At 39.6% G+C, this 22269-nt stretch overlaps 1 protein-coding gene across 1 annotated transcript; it reads left to right on the top strand.

Annotated features, from left to right (window-relative positions):
• The first annotated feature begins 319 nt into the window (after positions 1 to 319).
• On the top strand, positions 320 to 793 carry LOC126779828 (uncharacterized). The gene has a single exon (XM_050503947.1). The coding sequence runs from the start codon at positions 320 to 322 to the stop codon at positions 791 to 793; it is 474 nt and encodes a 157-aa protein (XP_050359904.1).
• The last annotated feature ends 21476 nt before the right edge of the window (positions 794 to 22269 follow it).

The following is a 22269-nucleotide window of genomic DNA, read 5'->3' as shown; positions in this document are numbered from 1 at the left end:
GGCAGCCATCTCCGTACAGTCACGGATACTACCATTCTGGAGGGACCTTCCACGAGCCTGGTTCATACAATTTGAAGCTGTCGTCGACCCCTTGAAGACGTCCGATGATCAGAAGTTCCGTTACGTCCTGCAACAGCTGCAAGCCACGGACCTGCAACACGTCACCGACATTCTATACGACACGCCGGCTACTGATTAATACATCACATTGAAGAACCGACTACTCGCCGTATATGAAAAATCAGACGTAAAGAACTTCCAGAAGCTCGTCAGCGGTCTACAGCTGGGTGACCAGAAACCCTCTCAATTACTTCGCAAGATGCGAGAACTAAGCGCCGGTATGATTACGAACGAAGGGCTCCGTATCGAGTGGCTTAACCATTTACCTACTCAGATACGCGTTGTTCTATCCGTAAATACCGAGTCATCACTCGACACACTCGCCGCCATGGCCGACAAGATGGCGGAATACTCCGAGCCCGCGATGATCGCCGCTGTATCGACCGCAACAACAACTACGAACGACGCCGTATCAACACAAATAGCAATGTTATCGAAGCAGCTAGAAAAATTGTCGCTAGAAATCAACGAAATACGCGGCCGCTCCACACATCGTCAATACCGTCGCTATCGCTCCCAGTCAAGGCCACGATCCAATTCAAACTCAACAAGAAACAAATCATCTGTGAAGCCCGGCGATGCCACGTGGGAATGTAAATACCATTACCGATTCGGCGATAAAGCGAAGCGTTGCGAATCGCCGTGTTGCCGAAGAAACAAAGCTTTAAACTAGCTCCGACATCGACTACGGCGGACCTCGATGTCCCTACTGCCAGCAACCGCCTATGTATCTACGATCGCAACACTCGAGAACGTTTCCTCGTGGATACCGGCGCCGATATATCCGTATTATCAGCATCAAATTATAGAAGCAATACAAAAATCGAAAACGCCTGCAGATTATTTGCCGCAAACAACACACCTATCAAGACGTATGGCGAAAAAACGTTAAGATTGGATTTTGGTTTACGACGAAACTTTCTATGGACATTCATCATCATCGCAAGGTACATATAATGGTACAGGTAATCGGCACAAACCAAGCCTATTACCACGTACTGAAGCAATATCCAGATGTACTTCGACCCATGTCACTCAAACAACCTTCGAAGCATAACGTCGTCCACCATATCGAGACAACTGGCCCGCCACTCTACGCCCGTCCGCGTCCGCTTCCACCGGATAAGTATAAAGCTGCAAAGACTGAGGAAGAGAATATGCTGGAAATGGGCATCTGCAAACCGTCAAACAGTCCCTGGGCGAGCCCGCTACACGTTGTGAAGAAGAAGGACGGCGGCTTACGAGTTTGCGGTGACTACAGACGTCTAAATGCGATCACACTACCCGACCGCTATCCGATACCTTGCATACAAGACTTCACATATCAACTTCATAACAAGACAATATTCTCGAAGATCGACTTAAAAATGGCTTACTACTGGATACCAATTGCTGAGGAAGACGCACAGAAAACCGCGATTATAACTCCATTCGGTTTGTTTGAATTCAACTGCATGACCTTTGGACTACGTAACGCGAGCCAGACATTCCAGCGATTTATGCACGAAGTACTCCGAGGCGTCGAAAACTGCTTCTGTTTCGTCGATGACATCTTATTATATTCCGAAAACGAAGAAAAACACATTGAATTATTACATCAAGTATTACAGCGATTAGAAAAATTTGGCGTCACACTGAAAATAGAAAAATGCGAATTCGGAAAAAGCAAAATTAATTTTCTCGGTTACGAAGTCTCAGCGGACGGAATCAAACCGACTGAAGATCGCATCGAAGCCATTTCAAAATATCCGAAACCGAAAACCATCGTCGAGTTACGTCGCTTCCTAGGCATGTTGAATTTCTATCGAGACTGCCTACCACATCAAGCCGAACTTCAACACGAACTCAACAAATATTTGCACAACCGTAAGAAAAACGACAAAACCAAATCAACGGATCAAGGACGTCAGTTCGAATCCGAGCTATTCAATTCTCTCATGAAAAGATTCGGAATTACAAGAATTCGAACTACTGCATACCACCCGCAATCGAATGGCCAAATTGAGCGATGGCACCGAACCCTGAAAGCTGCACTGATAGCGCGCGAAGCTACAATTCAATGGACGGACGAGTTACCCACCGTGCTACTCGGTTTACGCACGGCGTTACGCAGCGATAACAACTTTAGTCCGGCAATTATGACCTACGGTACTACTCTGCGCATACCCGCGGATTTCTTCGTACCTACACAGTCGAAGATTGACGACGCCGAGTATGTACGCCGCCTCATCGAGACCATGGCAACGCTACAACCAACGCCGCGCTCGCACACGCCGCAAAACAAACCATTTGTTTATAAAGACCTAGCGACGTGTACGCATGTATTCGTGCGCAACGATACAGTTCGAGCTCCACTAACTCCGCCGTACGATGGGCCTTACGAAGTTTTGAAACGCTACGACAAGTACTTCCAGATACAACTGCCAACACGCACGACAGTTGTCACATTGGACCGACTCAAGCCAGCATATACATACAACGAGTCGCCATCGTCTGAGGACCCACCGGTCAGCAGCAGATACCAGGACAACTCTCCGACCTACACGACGAGATCTGGAAGAAAAGTCAAGCCATCCGTACGATTTTCTTGAGGGGGAGTGATGTGGGACCTACATTACCTACCACACGCAGCGTCCATACAAAACATCAAGCATATGACCGTCGCGAGCCGAAGGCGCGCGGTTACTAAAACGTAGGAGCACATACGCCGAGTTTTGTATGGACACAGATAGGCGCGTATTTATATGGTGCCCCCCGCGGCGACGGTGCGCCCCTCACCTCTCGTACAATTCGTAAGAAATAATTATTGTTCTTACATACTCACTCGCTATTGGTAGAAAAGCCAATGTTTTGATTTGTACATAATTTTCTTATTTAATTTACAATTTAACATACGATAAGATTATCATAGTCCTGTCACCGTGGCGTCACGGAAGGGTAGATAGGCAAACATGGTATAACTAAGAATTTAATGTTATTGAACGTACATATTTTCAAATATAAAGACTTATAACCTTTTACTGTTGCGATTTCTGTTTTTCTTTTTTAATTTCGAATAGGAAGGCTAATGTAATTTTGGTGGTAATTCTCCACCGCGTCATTGGCGTTTTAAGAAATATTAACCATCATTTATATTGTCAATGTGCCACCAACATTGGGAACCAAGATGTAATATCCATTGTGTATGTACGTTATTCCATAAATCTAGTCATATAATTATTTAATATTAACTAGAAATTGGATGTATGTGTGTACATACATAAGAAGCCATTAGTTCCATATTATATTTTCTATAAGCCTTTAAAAATTAAATTAAAAAAATAAAAAAAACTTTACAGTGTAAGTTGATAATATGACTACAGTGCCATCTATAATATTATCTTGTAGCTGAATTAAAAAACTTACACCCACTGGGTCGCTGTGACCCTGGCCCCTCGGGCCAAAAATTAAAGACACGACATGTTAGGGGGCAACCCCGCAGCCCGTACCCAGACTGGCCTAGGCCAGTTAGGAGGAACCAACTCTCTCTCTTAAAAAACTTTCATTAATAAGACGTATTGCTCGATAAGGGTTTATAAATATGATAAAAAATTGTGTTTAAACTCTTACATAGTTTAATTGTAGCAAATGAGTTTAGTTTTTTGCCGATTATTTTTAGTAGGATCTACAGTTTGAGCCGGTGTTAGGTTTATATATTATTACCTGAATAAATTATTTTGATTTTGAGCTGTTTGTAAAAATGTATTATTAATATAAGATATTTATTCAATAAAATGAAAATTAACTTTTGGTTTGATATGTCAGGACTCCAAAAAAATCCTTACCTAATAATAATTTGAAAACACGTTATCAGGGCTATAGAAAAAGACTTAGGATACCTAAAATCTGAACCCCCCCCCACACGTATGGGAACTTGTAATAAATAAACATACTTACAACGAGCATGGCGTAGTGCGGGGAGTAACCCGTGAGCCCGTGGAGCGTGGTGCGTTGGTACTTGCTATGGCCCGCCAGGTCCAGGAAAGACACCAGCTTGGCGCTCCTCTCTCCGATGCGCTCCGCTGTCATCAGCTCGGAACAACCGTAGTTGACGACATTACCCTGATTATATGAATGTAATACATTATATGACTTTCATTTTAGGTATAAGTAATACCGGGTAGTGTTGCATGTCGATAGTCCATTATCGATAAAATCGATAGTTTTGGACTATCGATAATCAATGATTTTTCGATAGTATTGACGTATTGATTTTTTGACGAGCCGGTTGGCGTGGTTGGTAGTTACTTGCCTTTCATGCCAAAGGTCGTGGGTTCGATTCCCATCCAGGACAGACATTTGTGTGCATGAACATGTCTGTTTGTCCTGAGTCTGGGTGTAATTATCTATATAAGTATGTATTTACAAAAGAAAAGTAGTTTATGTAGTATATCAGTTGTCTGGTTTCCATAACACAAGCTCTGCTTAATTTGGGATCAGATGACCGTGTGTGAATAATGTCCAATATTATTATTATTATTATTTTTATTTAACTTTTAAAGTTTCTCTTCTTTCGAAGGGTTTAAACCGAAAACGCGGGCTGCAGCCAAGCGTTAAGGAGTGTTGCTTATATTAAAAACGTTGATGATAAAGTGGATGATGATATAAACTTTCGGGTGATACGGCAGGTGTTAAGGATTATGGCTTTTTGAAGTATATGGAGGATATACGCTGGCATTTGTAAGGTGTTAAGATTTTGTGTCAAGGATTTTGGCACGATACCTGTGGATGATAGGACTATTGGGACTATGTGTACTGTTTGTGCTTTCCATTGCGTTTTAATTTCTATGGCGAGATCTTGATATTTACTTAACTTTTCAGATATTGTGGTTTGTATGTTATGTGAATTAGGAACGGCTATATCGATAAGATAAACGATTCTATTGATTTTATCATGAACGGTAATAACTGGTATGTTATAACAGATAGTTTTGTCAGTTATTATTGTTCTATCCCAGTAGATTTTGTGGTTTCTAGTGTCTAATACACTTTCCGGTTTATATTTGTAATATGGATTCATTTCTGTTATAAGTTTATAATTGTATGCTAAATGTTGGTGTATGATTGCAGCTACTTGATCATGTCGATGCTTATAATCGGTCTGTGCGAGAGATTTGCAAGCCCCCGTTATGTGCTGAATAGTTTCAGAGGCTGCGTTACATTGTCTACATAAGTCAGTAGGTTGATTATTATCCTTCATTATGTACTTCCTATAGTTACGAGTTGCTATTATTTGGTCTTGAATGGCGAGCATAAAACCTTCGGTCTCAGGGAACAGTTCACCTCGTTTGAGCCATTCGTTCGACTTCTCTTTGTCGACGTGGGGTTGGTTCAAATAGGCTCGGTGCCTCCCATGCAGTGTTTTTTCAGTCCATGCCAACATTTGTTGTTGTGTACTTATGATATGTTCGTTTACTTGAGTGTTTTTGTCATGTAGGTTTAATGGTGTAAGCTTTTTGTCTATTTCTGTTGCGTGTCTATGTAGAGGTGAGTGTTCGGATTTATCATGGAAGTATGGTCTGAGTGAGAGTATCTGCTTATTGTGTAAATTGTGTATGTCTATTAATACCCTTCCTCCTTCTTTGCGTGGTAGTGTGAGCCTTTGAATACAAGATTTTGGATGATGTTTCCTATATTTAGTGAAGTGAGTGTTTATAGTACGCTGCAATTTTTTTATGTCACTTTTTGACCATTGTATTATTCCGAAAGAGTACGTAAGTAAGGGTATGGCAAATGTGTTAATAGCTTTTATTGTGTTTTTAGAGTTAAGGTGTGTCTTTAATACGAGATTTAATCGGTGCGAGAATTTTGTAAGCAGTTCTTGTTTTGTCGTAGTTTGTAGTATTTGCCTAGATTGTTTAAAACCAAGGTATTTATATGTGCTTTGTTCATCCATTGGTTCAATTTGTTCACCAGTTTCGAGTGTGTAGCTATTATTAAGGATTTTTCCTTTCGAGATTGACAGAATTTTGCACTTGTCGACACCGAATTTCATATGAATATCTTTGGAGAACTGTTCCGTAATGCTTGCTAACTCAAGCAGCGTGTTTTTGTCAGTGGAGTAAAGTTTTATATCGTCCATGTACATGAGGTGTGATAAGTTATATTGGGTGTTATTACCGTAAAGTGTGAATCCTGTATTGGTTTTATTTAACAAGAGTGAAAGAGGATTTAAGGCCAAGCAAAACCAGAGGGGGCTCAGAACGTCTCCTTGAAAAACTCCTCGTTGGATACGAATTGGTTCAGTAGTTAGAGATTTCATGGACGATTGTTTTATTTTTAATACAGTTTGCCAGTTTTGCATAGAATTTTGAAGAAATGATATGAGGGTTGGGTTTATTTTATACAATTTTAAGACATACAATAACCAGCTACGCGGGACTGAATCAAAGGCTTTTTGATAATCAATAAACATAGTATGGATATCTGATTTTGATTTTACCGCACTACTTAAAATGATTGCATCAAAAGTAAGCTGCTCCTTACAACCTTGGCTATTTTTTCTACACCCCTTTTGCTGTTCGGCTAATATATTATGTTTAGTTAAATGTTTGTATATTTCTTCACTTATGCAAGCTGATAAAATTTTATATATGGTTTGTAAGCAAGTTATTGGTCGTTATTTATCTGGATTTGTGGTATCATGTTTATCTTTAGGTACTAAGTATGTGATTCCATGTGTTATATATTTCGGTAGTAAATGTGGTGATTGAATGAATGTATTTAAGTACTTATGTATGTATGAGTGTATGCTACTAAATTTCTTGTACCAATAGTTGTGAATATTGTCTGAGCCTGGGGATTTCCAATTGTGCATTCGTTTGATGACATCTATAAATGTTTCTATTGGTAGGAAGTTGAACTCCATCTCTGGAATATGTGTAGTTATATCGTTAACCCAGTCTGCATGTTCATTATGTTCTATGGGGTTTTCCCATGTCTTGTCGAATGCCCAGAATTGTCGAAATATTTCAGGGGGAGGTATTTCTAGATTTTGCTCATTATCTTTGCAGTTAGATAATAAATTCTATAGAAGATTTTTTCATTGTTAGCAAATGTTTTGTTTTCTATTTTACGGGCAGTACACGTCAAATATCTCTTAAGTCTACTAGCTGCTGCATTGAGTTTCTGTTTTAAGGTATCTAAGAAGTGTTCTATATGCGTGTTTGTATTTTCATATTGTGCGTGTGATTGATATTGTGTCTTTATGAGTTCTACTGCAGCTACTACTTTTCGGTTTCTATTTCCTCTAATAAATTGTGTTAACCTGCCTATATTGACTCGCAACTTCCTTATTTTATTTTCTAATCTTCTTTGCCAGCTAGGTTTTCTGTATGATTTGTTTTGATGGTTGTTTTGTGTTAAGAATGTCATTCTTGCCCCATTACATTTAGCTGCTGTCCATGCTGCACAGTAAATTATTGTCTGTAGAGTGATAAAATCAGTATCAGTGTTTACAAATTTTGTCAGTATCATCGTATCTATGTATTTCATTATTAATGAAAACATTTTAGAAGTCCTTTGTTTAGGAATGTATGGTCTGCTAGTTGGTTCAGTATCACAAAAATGTTCTAGAGCATGAACGAATGTGTTCTCTATTTCAGTGTTTTCTTCTAGTCATATCATGATCGTGGGTGATACTTTCTATGTTTTGTTCATCGATAGGGGTTGATGTAACGGAATCAGTGCATGTAACTGTAGTGTTTTGCATTTTCCTAGCTTGTGAGTTTGTTTCTGAATTAGATTTGAATGCATCGTAGTGTGTAATATTACTTTGTTCTGTTGTTTGTAAATGTTCATTATCTGTGTCTTCCGTTAGTGTGTGTGTATAATGTAATTCATCTGCTACTTGTTGTTTAATCAGTGTTAATCTATCTTGTTTAATATATTTATTATTTATTATTGCCCTTCGTTGATCCGCTAATCTTTGCTTCATACAAACGTTTTCTATAAGCGGTCTTATTAGTCTCTAATTGTGTTATTTTGAAATAAATCCTAATAATTGCTTCATTGCATTCATTTGTCCATTTCATACGTTTTCCTGTTAGTGTGTTAAGGGATGTTTTAAGATTTGTGGCGTTTTGTTGTATCTGAGTTTGGATTACTTGCAATTCTGTTCTAACTTCATCGTAAATCTGATCAATGGTTTCTTGTGATAATAATTTCTTTTGTATAATAGCTCTACGTTGGTCACCAATTCTCTGTCTGCTTACTTCCATATGTGGATATTTATCTATAAATTTTATATGTAATGAAGAAAGATATGAATTTGTGTCTGATTCTAAATTTGTAAGATATAGGTAGATACGTAGGATGAACTTATTCATTTCCATACTCTATTTTTTACGTTTTTTTACGCCACTGGTGGTGGGCACAGGTTCACTGACAAAATTTGTCTCCTGTGCAACATCCGCCAGTTGAGCACCGGTTGATGATGAATTTGGTGAAGATGCATACAAAATTGGTGATGAAGAGGGTATTGATGGGAATAAAGATTTGGAGGATGAATTAGAAGTCTGCGTGGACTCTTCTTCTAACGATGGCTCGTTCGCCTGTATATATTTTTAAGTTTTAGACCTAGTTATCATATTATTCCCACGAGTAGCTAGGGACATAAAAGTCAATCACAGCAGAGCCCTGCATTCACTGTGATAAGGGTAAATTAAATTAGAGGTCCCCTTGTCTCTAAAGTTCGCATACTAACGACTAAGCACCCCCTTAGCCATGGAGCCCTCGGCGTACGCTGTTCCACCTTGGCTTGGGTTGTATCTCTCTTGGTCTGTCTTCTCATCTTAGGCCAATCCAACATGAGTAGCTCTATTGGCATAGCCCTAAGAATCATTGAAGCGGACAACTGTGCGCTTCAATGATAGCCTCACCGCCTAACTGTGACATCAATTCCATCGCGCACAAAGAAATTTGGCAACTCCTTTCTTTGACGCACTACCAAAAAATGGAATTCCTTACCAGCTCACGTGTTCCCCTCCTCTTACAACCCGGGTTCCTTCAAACGAGGCGTGAAGAGGCATCTTGCGGGCCGGCAAGGCGGTGACGGCTAGTACAGAACATTCTTCCCGACTGTACTGGCCGTCGTCGCGTTTGGACTCTACTACCACTTACCATCAGGTGGAGTAGAGTCATTTGCCATCCCGGACATATAAAAAAAAAAAAAAAACAAGCACCACCACGTCGGCAACGTAAAGATACGTCGGTGGGGTTATTATAATTATTATATTATAATTGCTTTCTCAAGATAAGTAATGTAGTAGGCCCAGTAACAACACTATTATTAATGAAGTTTTATTAAATCGTTACTATCGAATGAATACCTATGGATTGCTGTTATCAATATTATTAATAATAATAATAATGTCCTCCAGACCGATTTCGGCCACGGCGGCCAATCTCAAGAGAGATTAGCCAACTACGCAGGAGATATTATAGTGCACAAGTGTGTGCGCAAACACAGGTGCACTCTCTACTCCCTAACTCTCATAATCCGATGGGACGGCGACCCAACACCACCGGAAAGAGTTCAGGCGCAGGACCAACGGCTTTACGTGCTTTCCGAGGCACGGGAGTGTACACACTTCCAACTTCCGGACTCCGGGCTGCTACTGAGAATTTTCTAACAGAAAAACCCAATAACTTTTTATTGGCCCGATCTGGGAATTGAACCCAGGACCTCCGGGGTCTGCGGTCTTATATCAAGCCACTAGACCAACGAGGCAGGCAAACGAGTTATCAATAGTATTGTGAACAGAGAGCTATAGTAACTATCGATAATATCGACAATATTGACACAAGACGATACTTTCGGAAGTACTGTCGATAATAGTTTTCGAGGTCAAACTATCGATAGTTCTGCAACACTGATACCTGGGATTAGGTAAATGAAACTACAAATTATTAGATTACAATCACTTCTACACTATATACACTCCGTAGCGAATATCTAGACAGCGCGATTCAGGAATGTGACATTTCGAATCAGCGCCATCTATCGTTAACGGGGTGTAACATACGCCATCATACAACTGGATAATAGAATAACGGAAGCTTTTACAAAGATTAATATAATTGAAAAATGAGTATGAAAACTAGATACAGATGTTTAGACAACTTGTAGCCGAGATGGCCCAGTAGTAAGAACGCGTGAATCTTAACCGATGATCGTGAGTTCAAACCCGGGCAAGCACCACTGAATTTTCATGTGCTTAATTTGTGATTATAATTCATCTCTGCTTGACGGTGAAGGAAAACACCGTGAGGAAACCTGCATGTGTCTAATTTCACTGAAATTCTGCCACATGTGTATTCCACCAACCCGCCTTTAGCCCAGCAGTGGGACATTCACAGGCTGTTACGAATACGAACGGTTTAGACAACTGCACGGGACTAATAATGGTACTTGTGTGTGCGTGCAAGCACAGACAGTCTCTATTCCCACACACTCTTAATCCTATTGAGAACCGAGATGGTAGTGAATAGAATGTGTAAATCGTTACCAATGATAGCGTGTTAAAACCCAGATTAGCACTTCTAGTGTACAACTTACTTTTACTTTTCTTTTCTATTTACTTATTATAAAAAAATAACGCCTCTGCTGGGCTAAGCCCTCCCCTCCACTTGTGATTTGGAGCTCTAAATTGCAGTTTCAATGCGGGTTGATGGATATACATAGCAATACTTCATCCAATAAAAGCAGATCTCCTGACAATGTGCCCATTAATTAAGCACATCAAAGTGCAGTGGTGTTTGCCCGGGCTTTGCAAGTGGGTGGGGGATTGTTCTTATAGCATATGGGCCACCTGATGGTAAGTGGTCACCAACGCCCATAGACATTGGCATTGCAAGAAATGTTAACCATCGCTTACATCGCCAATGCGCCACCAACCTTGGGAACTAAGATGTTATGTCCCTTGTGCCTGTAATTAAATACTCAATATTTAATTTAGTTACTAGAACTCACGACTTCAACAAGATAATAACGAACGTACCTTGAGTGAGAACGCCTATGAGCGTCGACTTGCCCGCCTCGTTCGCCCCCATCACCGCGACCCGCAGCTCGACGCTCTGCTGCGTGTCCGCCAGCTGCGAACCGAGTACGTACTGTAGCGTAGACAGGTTTAGACAGAGATAGAAGTATCAAATCTTTTGACCCTTATCGTGTAACCAGTGTTGGTGTTTGTTTCGCTACTTAAGTAGCGAAACAAACTTGACAGTTGGTGCGTTCATTGTGTTTTATGTTCAAATTTCGCTTATATTTATGTTAGAAAACGATTCTTATCCAGTGTAAAGGCCGAGAAACAATCCTTATATCATATCGATGGTTATACAATGGTGCAGTGTCGTATTATTTCATGTTAAAGCGACAGCAAGAAGAAAATTGCCGGCGTGTGTTTTCACGCGTAAGTACGACTATTTTGTCTCAAAATATAGTTTCTCAGTGATGTTTTCCCGAGGTTGGTGCCGCATTGATGATGTGAGCGATGATTAACATTTCTTACAATGCCAATGCCTATGGACGTCGATGACCACTTCCCATCGGGTGGCCCATATGCTCGTCCGCCTTCCTATTCTATAAAAAAAAAAAATATCTCGCTGAATGTCAATCGCCTATCAAAATTCATTTTAATTAAACGATTCGCTAACTAACAGCTCCACACGTGTGTATCCGGGGCATTATTATGCTTTTGACATGCCGCTTAACGTTGTACGTCACTCGAAACGGCGCCACCTATCGGCCCCGAGTGGAACTACGAGCATCGCATCGATATATTTCACGAGCACAACCTCAATAAAATTGTTTGTATTATACGCTCAAATTGAATATACATATATATTGCTTAAACGACATATAAAAACGCTATTGTTTTTTTTTAATCCGTGTTATAAAATGAATTACCTCGTGGCGTTGAGCTGTCAAGACCACAGGGTCTGTATGAAAGCACACACTGTAGCTCGTGGTTGCGTTTTATCAGCGTTAAAAGTTAAAATTAATATATTTTTAAAACCGTCGTGATTTAATAAAATATTTCGAACAAGGAAAATGTTTTCCTAATAAAGTGTTTCTTTTGTATCAATTAATAACCGTTGTGTGATATCAAAGGTATTTTTTTTTATATAGAATAGGAAAGCGGACGAGCATATGGGCCACCTGATGGTAAGTGGTCACTAACGCCCATAGACATAGGCATTGTAAGAAATGTTAACCATCGCTTACATCGCAAATGCGTCACCAACCTTGGGAACTGAGACGTTATGTCCCTTGTGCCTGTAATTATACTGTCTCACTCACCCTTCAAACCGGAACACAACAATACCAAGTACTGCTGTTTTGCGGTAGAATATCTGATGAGTGGGTGATACCTACCCAGTTAGCTACCTAAGTTATATATAATGTTATATATTTAATATTATTTATTATTCACTTGCGTCACCAGGTGCTGGAAGCGTCGCTCGCACGGCGAGACCAGCTGCAGTTTGTACTCGACGTTATCGAAACGAGGCTCCGGGGGTAGACTCCCGTAGCACTGTTCGCCGGAATCGTCGGCGTCGGATGTTCTGAGGGCCAAATCGAATTTATTTAACATTGATCTTATTTCGATTAATGCCATCCGCGTTCGGTGGGACCGACTCACTGTTTATGATTTCCTGGTACATTAACACTGTAATCCTAACTGAAACTAATTGACTCTTTTAATCTAATCGTTCGCTGAGACCGACTCACTGTTTATGATCTTCTGTTACATTAACACTGTAATCCTAACTGAAACTAATTGACTTTTTTAATCTAATCGTTCGGTGAAACCGTCTCACTGTTTATGTTCTCCGGGTACATTAACATCGTAATCCTAATTCTAAATCTTTGAAACTAATAATAATAATATCCTGGGACATTTTTCACACACGGCCATCTGATCCCAAATTAAGCTTGTACAAATCTCGTGCTTTGGAAACCTGACAACTGATATACTACATATACTACTTTTCTTTTGTAAATACATACAATATCAGGTTGTGGAATGTCAGGATTACTATGCGTCAGTCCCTTGGAAGGAACGTTGCTTCAGTGGGAATGACCCGACAGCTAGTGCCGCTGCTGTTGCTGATGAGATCATGTTAGGAATGGAATACTACATTCCTACCTCAGATCTCATCAATAGGGGTACGCGTAACCGTTGGTTCACTCGTGAATGTGCCGACGCTGTATCATCTAAGCAGGCGGCATATCGCAAGTGGATCAACGGCTGCATTAGCGGGGCATCTAACATTGACTCACTGAAAGCAAACTACAATAAAAATTCCAAGTCCTGTAGGAAGGCATACACGAGAGCGGATGCACAGTACATTGTACAGATTGGTCATGACCTTATTTCGCATCCTAGGGGCTCCCGTAGCTTCTGGCGTCTGACCAAGCCTAAGCAAAACAATTTCTGTCAACCTTCGCTGCCACCGCTCAGAAATCCGGACGGATCGCTAGCTCACAGTGCGCAGGAAAAAGCCGACCTCCTGGCTAAACTCTTTGCCGACAACTCTGTGATCGATGATTGTAGTGCGCAGCCACCAACAATACCTTCATGTGGCCACACGATGCCTGACATCAAAATCAGGCAACGTGATGTGCGTGCGGAGCTGCAATCACTTGATATACGGAAAGCTAGCGGTCCTGATGGAATACCAGCCATTGTGCTGAAGAAGTGCACGGCGGAGCTGTCTCCTGTATTAACGCGCCTGTTCCAACTTTCTCTTTCTTTGGGATGTGTGCCGGAGGCTTGGAGAAGAGCTAATGTGCAAGCGGTTCCCAAAAAAGGGGATCGGTCTGACCCGGCAAATTATCGACCAATAGCTATCACCTCAGTACTTTGTAAGGTGATTGAACGGATTTTAAACAACCAACTGATCCATTACCTAGAAGATCACTGTCTAATTAATGATCGTCAGTACGGGTTTCGACCAAAACGGTCCACAGGTGATCTTCTAGCGTACGTAACACACCTCTGGGGTGAAGCTATCGACAAGCATGGAGAATCGTTGGCTGTCAGCCTCGATTTCTCCAAGGCTTTCGACAGGGTCTGGCACAGAAGTCTTCTCTCCAAGCTACTGGCATATGGTCTGCCTGTTCAGCTATGCACCTGGATTGCCAGCTTCCTACACAAGCGTAGCCTTCGTGTTTTAGTAGATGGTTGCGCTTCACAATTCTATGTAGTGAATGCTGGGGTCCCCCAGGGATCTGTGCTATCTCCCACACTCTTTCTTTTGCATATCAATGACATGCTCTCCCTTGGGAACATACATTGCTATGCAGATGATAGTACAGTGCATGGTGGATACCACGGACGCGCAGTGGCTGGGCGGGCGGAAACTGAGGAGAGGCGGGAGAATCTTGTCATTGAACTCGATAGGACGTTAGAGCTCATTGCCAAATGGGGTTCTGATAATCTTGTTGAGTTTAATGCCAAGAAAACACAGGTATGCGCTCTCACAGCGAAAAAGTCACCATTTTACCCTCATCCCTCCCTCTGTGGCATACCGCTGATGATACAAAGCAAAATCGCCATGCTGGGGATGGACGTTCGCTGCGACCTTAGTCCAAGGGCATATAATTACATCGAGGCTATTATAAAAAAAGCTTCACGAAAACTCGGAGTTCTGAACAAGGTGCGGCGTTTTTTTAACGCCACAACAACTGTGCCTGTTATACAAAACACAGGTACGATCTTGCGTTGAATATTACTCGCACCTTTGGGATGACTCCGCTAAGTACCTACTGGAGGCCTTGGACCGGTTGCAGCGACATGCAGTACGCATTATTAGCGACGTAAAGGTCACAAACACCCTTGAACCTTTACAATTGCGTCGCGAGATAGCAGCACTGAGCGCTTTCTATCGACTGTATCACGGCGAGTGCTCTGAGGAATTATTCTCTCTAATTCCTGCTTCCCCCTTCCTTCTTAAGTCCACGCGAGCTGGTTCTCGATGTCACCGCCTAACTGTGACATCAATTCGATCGCGCACAAAGAAATTTGGCAACTCCTTTCTTTATCGCACTACCAAAAAATGGAATTCCTTACCAGCTCACGTGTTCCCCTCCTCTTACAACCCGGGTTCCTTCAAACGAGGCGTGAAGAGGCATCTTGCGGGCCGGCAAGGTGGTGACGGCTAGTTCAGAACATTCTTCCCGACTGTACTGGCCGTCGTCGCGTTTGGACTCTACTACCACTTACCATTAGGTGGAGTAGAGTCATTTGCCATACCGGACATATAAAAAAAAAAAAAAAGTTAGGATTAGTACTTTCCAATCTGAATTGTAACATATCTCGTGTGGACCCTTTATCAGAACCTGAAGATGAACATCATCCTTCCCTTTGTATTAAAGTTGATATGAATACCATTGAGCGAAATTTAAATCCAGCTATTCGTGTTGTACGTCGCTTTCACAGCGCTGATTATGATAAAATTAATTTTGAATTAGCTAAAGTCAACTGGCAACACGAATTTAAAAACAAAGATATTAGTCAGGCAGTTGATACGTTCTATCTTATCGTAAATCACATTATAGAGACATTTGTCCCGTCTAAGTGTATAAATGAGATCAATAAATATCCACGCTGGTTTACGCGACCCTTGATAAAATTAATTAATAAAAAATTAAAATTCCACAAAAAATGGAAAATTTATGGCCAACAAAACGATTATAACAAGTTCTCTGAATTACGACTACAATCAAAAAACTTAGAAGGAACGTGTTATAATGAGTTTCTGGAACGAGCAGAGAATAATATTCGTTTTAGCTCAAAACAGTTTTGGTTCTATATAAAGACTAAAAAAGGTCATACATCTGTACCTAATGTAATGTATTTTAACTCTCAGGTTGGATACAACGGACACGATATAGCAAATATGTTTAATTCTTATTTTCATTCAGTTTTTGAGGATAATAGTGGAAATCAAACAATGGATCACTATTCTACTGGCGCAAATCAGACTATCATCAGCTCTATCGAGATTGTTGACAAAAAAGTAGAACGAAATTTATCGAACATAGATACATCCAAGGGTTATGGTCCAGATGGAATACATCCCATTTTCTTAAAAAACTGCAGTAAAGTGTTATGTGTGCCTTTAACAATGCTTTTCAAAAAATCATCGGACAACGGATTATTACCAACTATTTGGAAAAAATCTTTAATTACGCCGATTTATAAGTCTGGAAATAAAAACGATATAAAAAACTATCGTGGTATTTCTAAATTGTCAGTTATTCCAAAACTTTTTGAAAAGATTGTCTATGATACGATATTTCCATTATTAAGGCCTCTACTTACCTGTAACCAACATGGTTTTATTAATAAGCGATCCACTGAGTCCAATCTGTGTGAGTTCTTGCAAACAGTATTGAGTGATATGGAAGTTGGTTTTCAGGTAGATGTCGTATACACTGATTACTCGAAAGCATTTGATAAGATATCGCACAATTTGTTATTACAAAAACTTAACAACATCGGTATACATGGTGACCTTCTACGTTGGCTTACATCTTATCTCCGCGAAAGATCTCAAGCCGTTGCTATTAAAGGATATACGTCTAGTTTTATTCCTGTAACATCGGGTGTACCACAAGGTTCTCACCTTGGCCCTTTACTTTTTAACATTTTTATTAATGACGTAACTAATTGTTTCAAAAATTCTCAAGTTTTATTATACGCTGATGACACTAAAATTTTTAAGATAATAAAAAATAATCAAGACTGTTTTCATTTACAAGAGGATTTAAATAAATTAGGACAATATTGCATTGCTAATAATTTGCAGCTTAATGTTGACAAGTGCTGTGTAATTACATTTTCGAAAAAAAAAGAACAAATAATTTTTGACTATTCCATATTTAATACTAAATTAAAAAGGGTAACCGAGGTGAGAGACCTTGGGGTACAACTAGACAACAAACTTATATTCGATAAGCATATTGAGGAAATAGTGATGAAGTCGTATAAAATGCTTGGATTTATCTTTCGGCAAGGGGCAGATTTTAAAAATATTCATACCTTTGTAATTTTGTACAATGCTTTCGTTAGATCACATTTAGAGTATGCGTCAACTGTTTGGAATCCACAATATGCAAAATATGTCAACTTAATTGAAAATATACAAAACAAATTTATCAGGAGGTTGCGATACAAATTTACTTTTCATGACTCTGTTTTTATGCCACTTGAAGAACGTAGAGAACAAATGTTTCTTTACAAAATATTAAATAATTTAATTGATTCTCCATATCTGCTCAGTGAGATTTTATTTAAGTGTCCTCGTTTTAACGCTCGCTCTCAGGATACTTTTTCAATACCCATTTATAAAACTAATTATTTCAAAAATTCTTTTATTCTAAGATCTTGTAATAGTCATAATAGAAAATATAAACACATTGATCTGTTTAAAAATAGTATAAGTAAATTTTATAATCTTGTGAAAAATACTTATTAGTAATTAACCATAACCATATTTACGTTAAAATTTTACTTTGTCATAAATAGTTATATTTTATGTAACATCAAAATTAGTCCACTTCCCTGTTAAAACAGTAGTGGAAACTTAACTGGCATAAGTGTTAAAATATGATTATTATATTAAGTTGTAATATACGATATGCTGTATGTTTCCCTAATAAATAAATAAATAAATTACAGTGTTAATGTACCAGGAGATCATAAACAGTGAGTCGGTCTCACCGAACGATTAGATTAAAAGAGTCAATTAGTTTCAGTTAGGATTACAGTGTTAATGTACCAGGAGATCATAAACAGTGAGACGGTCTCACCGAACGATTAGATTAAAAGAGTCAATTAGTTCCAGTTATGATTACAGTGTTAATGTACCAGGAGATCATAAACAGTGAGTCGGTCTCATCGAACGATTAGATTAAAAGAGTCAATTAGTTTCAGTTAGGATTACAGTGTTAATGTACCAGGAGATCATAAACAGTGTGTCGGTCTCACCGAACGATTAGATTAAAAGAGTCAATTAGTTCCAGTTAGGATTACAGTGTTAACGTACTAGGAGATCATAAAAAGCGAATCGGTCTCACCGAACGATTAGATTAAAAGAGTGAATTAGTTTCAGTAAGGATTACAGTGTTTGCATTTGTGTGCATGAACATGTCTGTTTGTCCTGAGTCTGGGTGTAATTTTCTGTATAAATATGTATTTACATAAGAAAAGTAGTATATGTAGTATATCAGTTGTCTGGTTTCCATAGCACGAGTTTTGTACAAGCTTAATTTGGGATCAGATGGCCGTGTGTGAAAAATGTCCCAGGATGTTATTATTATTAGTTTCAAAGATTTAGAATTAGGATTACGTTGTTAATGTACCAGGAGCACATAAACAGTGAGACGGTTTCACCGAACGATTAGATTAAAAGAGTCAATTAGTTTCAGTTAGGATTACAGTGTTTGCATTTGTGTGCATGAACATGTCTGTTTGTCCTGAGTCTGGGTGTAATTTTCTGTATAAATATGTATTTACATAAGAAAAGTAGTATATGTAGTGTTGGAGGAAGACTAATATTTTAATTCAGCAACACCACACCTGCCTATATAAGACGAGATGTTGGCGATAAGAGCTCATTATTACGTTAACTTTTGAAGTGTGCGGAAGCTCTGCCCGAATAATTACCGATTTAATTAAATTAATAATTATTTTATGTTTGTTTAAAGTCATAAATTGTGTATGTACTTGAGGCCGAAGGCCAAATAAATCTTTTTTTATTTTAATAATTGTTTGATTTATAACATCAGAAGTGGGATTCGAAGGCTGTTATAGCCGCAAACACATTTCTGGTGCTATAGATGAAACTTAATTCTACCCTCCCACGCGGTTTAGTAATTTAAATATTCGGGCAATGCTTCCATCAGTGTAATGTCGAACAACGATAAACGTAACAAACGAAGACGTCGAGGACAAACTCCACCCAACTCAATGGAAGAGATCCTGACCAGACTGCGCGCTTTGGAGGAGCAGTCTCGTGCGTCTGTGGAGACGCAAGCCAGTGCATCAGTCAGTGCTGGCACTAGTCGCGCTGTCGCGCTGCAAAGCGCCACACCAGCAGCCGCATCGACGCCTGGGACGCCGACTCCGCCACGCGACCACGTGGTTACGCCGCCACCGACTCCGCAAACCAGCCAGACGGGGTTATCGCAGTCCGAAGATGTGGTGACGAATGCTGCCGAGCGGCTCTTGACCGCTATCAGCTGTGCTCAGGTCAGATCCAATCGTTATTTTGTCTCTGATTTTGATCCGAGTGTTCATGACTTCATGACACGTGGTGTGATGAGGTAGAAAGAGCGCGTATTTTGAACCAATGGGGCGACAAAGAATGCCTTGCTCGCATCGGACATTGTCTGAAAGGGGAATCTCGTACCTGGCTTAGCCAATGGACAAGTGATATTCGCACATGGTCCAATTTCAAACTAGAATTAAAAGCCTTATGCCCACGCTCTGTCGATGTCGCGAATATTCTTTATGACGTTATGCGAACAGAGTCCGACAAATACTCCACATACGCCGAATATGCTCGTAGATCGCTTTTAAGGTTACGCATAGTTAAAGGTCTAAGCAACGAGCTACTTACTGCCATTATTATACGTGGAATCGTAGACCCACAAATCCGCGCTATGGCTTTTAACGCTAAATTATCGCCCGATTCTATAGTGGAGTTTTTGTCTAGCTTTGTTAAACCTTCTAACAATTCAAATAGAAAAATATCTACTAACTATAGTCGGTTTGATAAATTCTCTAATAATAATAATTTAAATCGCAACCTTTTAAAACGCAAATACAGTTCAAACGATTCAAAATCAATTAAATGTTATAATTGTAAGCAATTTGGCCATAAAAGTGTAGATTGTAGTAAACGATTGAATACAACTACAAATAATAATAACAACGAAAGAGCAATCGCGCTACCGGCAACGTCTCGTGTTGATGTGTTGAAGTGTACATTTTGTAAAAAAGTAGGTCATTCCGAGAATATGTGTTTTGCCAAAGAACGGTCGAGTTCACGAAACAATAATGGTGTTAATTTTTGTCGCGAACTTGTGGGTAGTTATAAAAATCGTGACGTAACAACTGCTGTTATCTCGGGAATCCCGTTAGATGTTTTGATCGATAGTGGTTCATGTGTCTCTCTAATGTCGAAAAATATTGTTAAACATTTTTCATGTCAATTAAGACCTACAAATCAATTATTACGTGGCTTAGGTGATATGGAAGTGAAATCAGAATCATATGTAACGTTGCCCGTTGAATTCAGTGACTTAACAATAGAAATTGATTTTTATATCGTCGATGATACCGGTGATTGTCAGCGTATAATTCGTAGTGAACCTATTGAAAGCAATATTTTGCCAGTAAATTCAATTTGTTTATCCGAACAAGTAAATACGTCTGTGTCTGGAAAAGATAGGGAACGATTATTAAAGATTCTAGCCAAGTATTCAAAATTCTTTTTAAGTGGTACCGCGATCACAACTGTAAAGAATAGTGAAATGCATATTAAACTGACAACTAATGTACCCGTGTATTATAGACCCTATAAATTATCACACGATGAAAAATTAAAAGTTCGCGAAATAGTTAAAGATTTGCTTAATAAAAGTATAATTCGTGAATCTGACTCGGAGTACGCTAGCCCAATTCTATTGGTGAAAAAGAAAGATGGTTCTGATAGAATGGTGGTGGACTACCGTGCACTGAATCGGATTACTGATAAAACTAGACATCCCCTACCGTTGATTAATGACTACATAGACCGATTAGGTAAATCTCGCTGGTTTAGTTCCTTAGATATGGTATCTGGGTTTCACCGACTTAGAGTTGCTGAGGAGTCTATTCATAAGACGGCATTTGTTACCCCGGAAGGCCACTACGAATATTGTAAGGTCCCCTACGGATTAGCAAATGCACCGATTTTTTATCAGAAAACTATTGCTAAGACGCTAAAATCCTTTATTGAGGCCGGACAGGTTGTAGTCTATATCGATGACGTACTTATATTGACACAAAGCATTAACGAAAACCTTATTTTATTAGATTCGGTAATTAAAACTTTGACAGAGGCAGGATTTTCTATCAACTTAAAGAAATGCACTTTTCTAACCAATGAAATCGAATATCTCGGTAGGATTATACGCGATGGTCAGGTTAGGCCGAGCACTTATAAAATTGAAGCGTTAGTTAAATCACCACCCCCGAATAATGTCAAACAGGTGCGGCAATTCCTAGGCCTCGCTGGGTATTTTCGTAGATACATATCTAATCACGCGATTAAGACCGCGCGCATTGCAGCCCTAACTAGAAAGGGAATAATTTTTGACTGGACCGACGAACATGAAAACGCACGTCAGGAAATAATTTCTTATTTAACAAATGAACCAATTCTAGCTATATTCGACCCTGACTTAATGACCGAATTACATACTGATGCCAGTTCAATTGGCTATGGCGGTATTCTTATGCAAATACATAAAGACGGTTGTAGGCGGGTAGTCGTATATTTTAGTAAATTAACTGCCGGCGCGGAGTCCAAATACCACAGCTATGAGTTGGAGACCCTTGCCGTAGTAAAATCATTGCAACATTTTAGACAATATTTAATTGGCAAAACTTTTAAAATAATCACAGATTGTAATGCGCTAAAAATGACGCAACGCAAAAAGGATCTCCAACCCAGAGTTGCAAGGTGGTGGATGTATATGCAGGATTTTGATTTCTCGCTAGAATATCGTAAGGGCACACTTATGTCACATGTCGATTATTTAAGCAGAAACCCGGTCAATGTTGTCGATATCATTCGAAAGCCCCAAAATTGGGCTCAAGTGGCACAAGCAGGTGACGAGGAAACTATTTCTTTGTTAGAGAAATTAAATAACTGTGAATTAGATAACACGCGTTATGTAAAACGTAATGACCTCTTGTATTATAAATACGACGTCACGGGTAAGCAAGCGCGATTCTTGTGTTATGTACCAAAAGCATTTAGATTAAGCTTGTTACGCGTTTTCCACGATGAGCATGAACACATCGGTATAGACAAGACGATTGATCTGAT

This window comes from Nymphalis io, chromosome 30, assembly GCF_905147045.1.
Source record: "Nymphalis io chromosome 30, ilAglIoxx1.1, whole genome shotgun sequence".
In the NCBI taxonomy this organism is placed as follows: Eukaryota; Metazoa; Arthropoda; class Insecta; order Lepidoptera; family Nymphalidae; genus Nymphalis; species Nymphalis io.
This window is presented reverse-complemented; position numbering and strand designations above follow the sequence as displayed.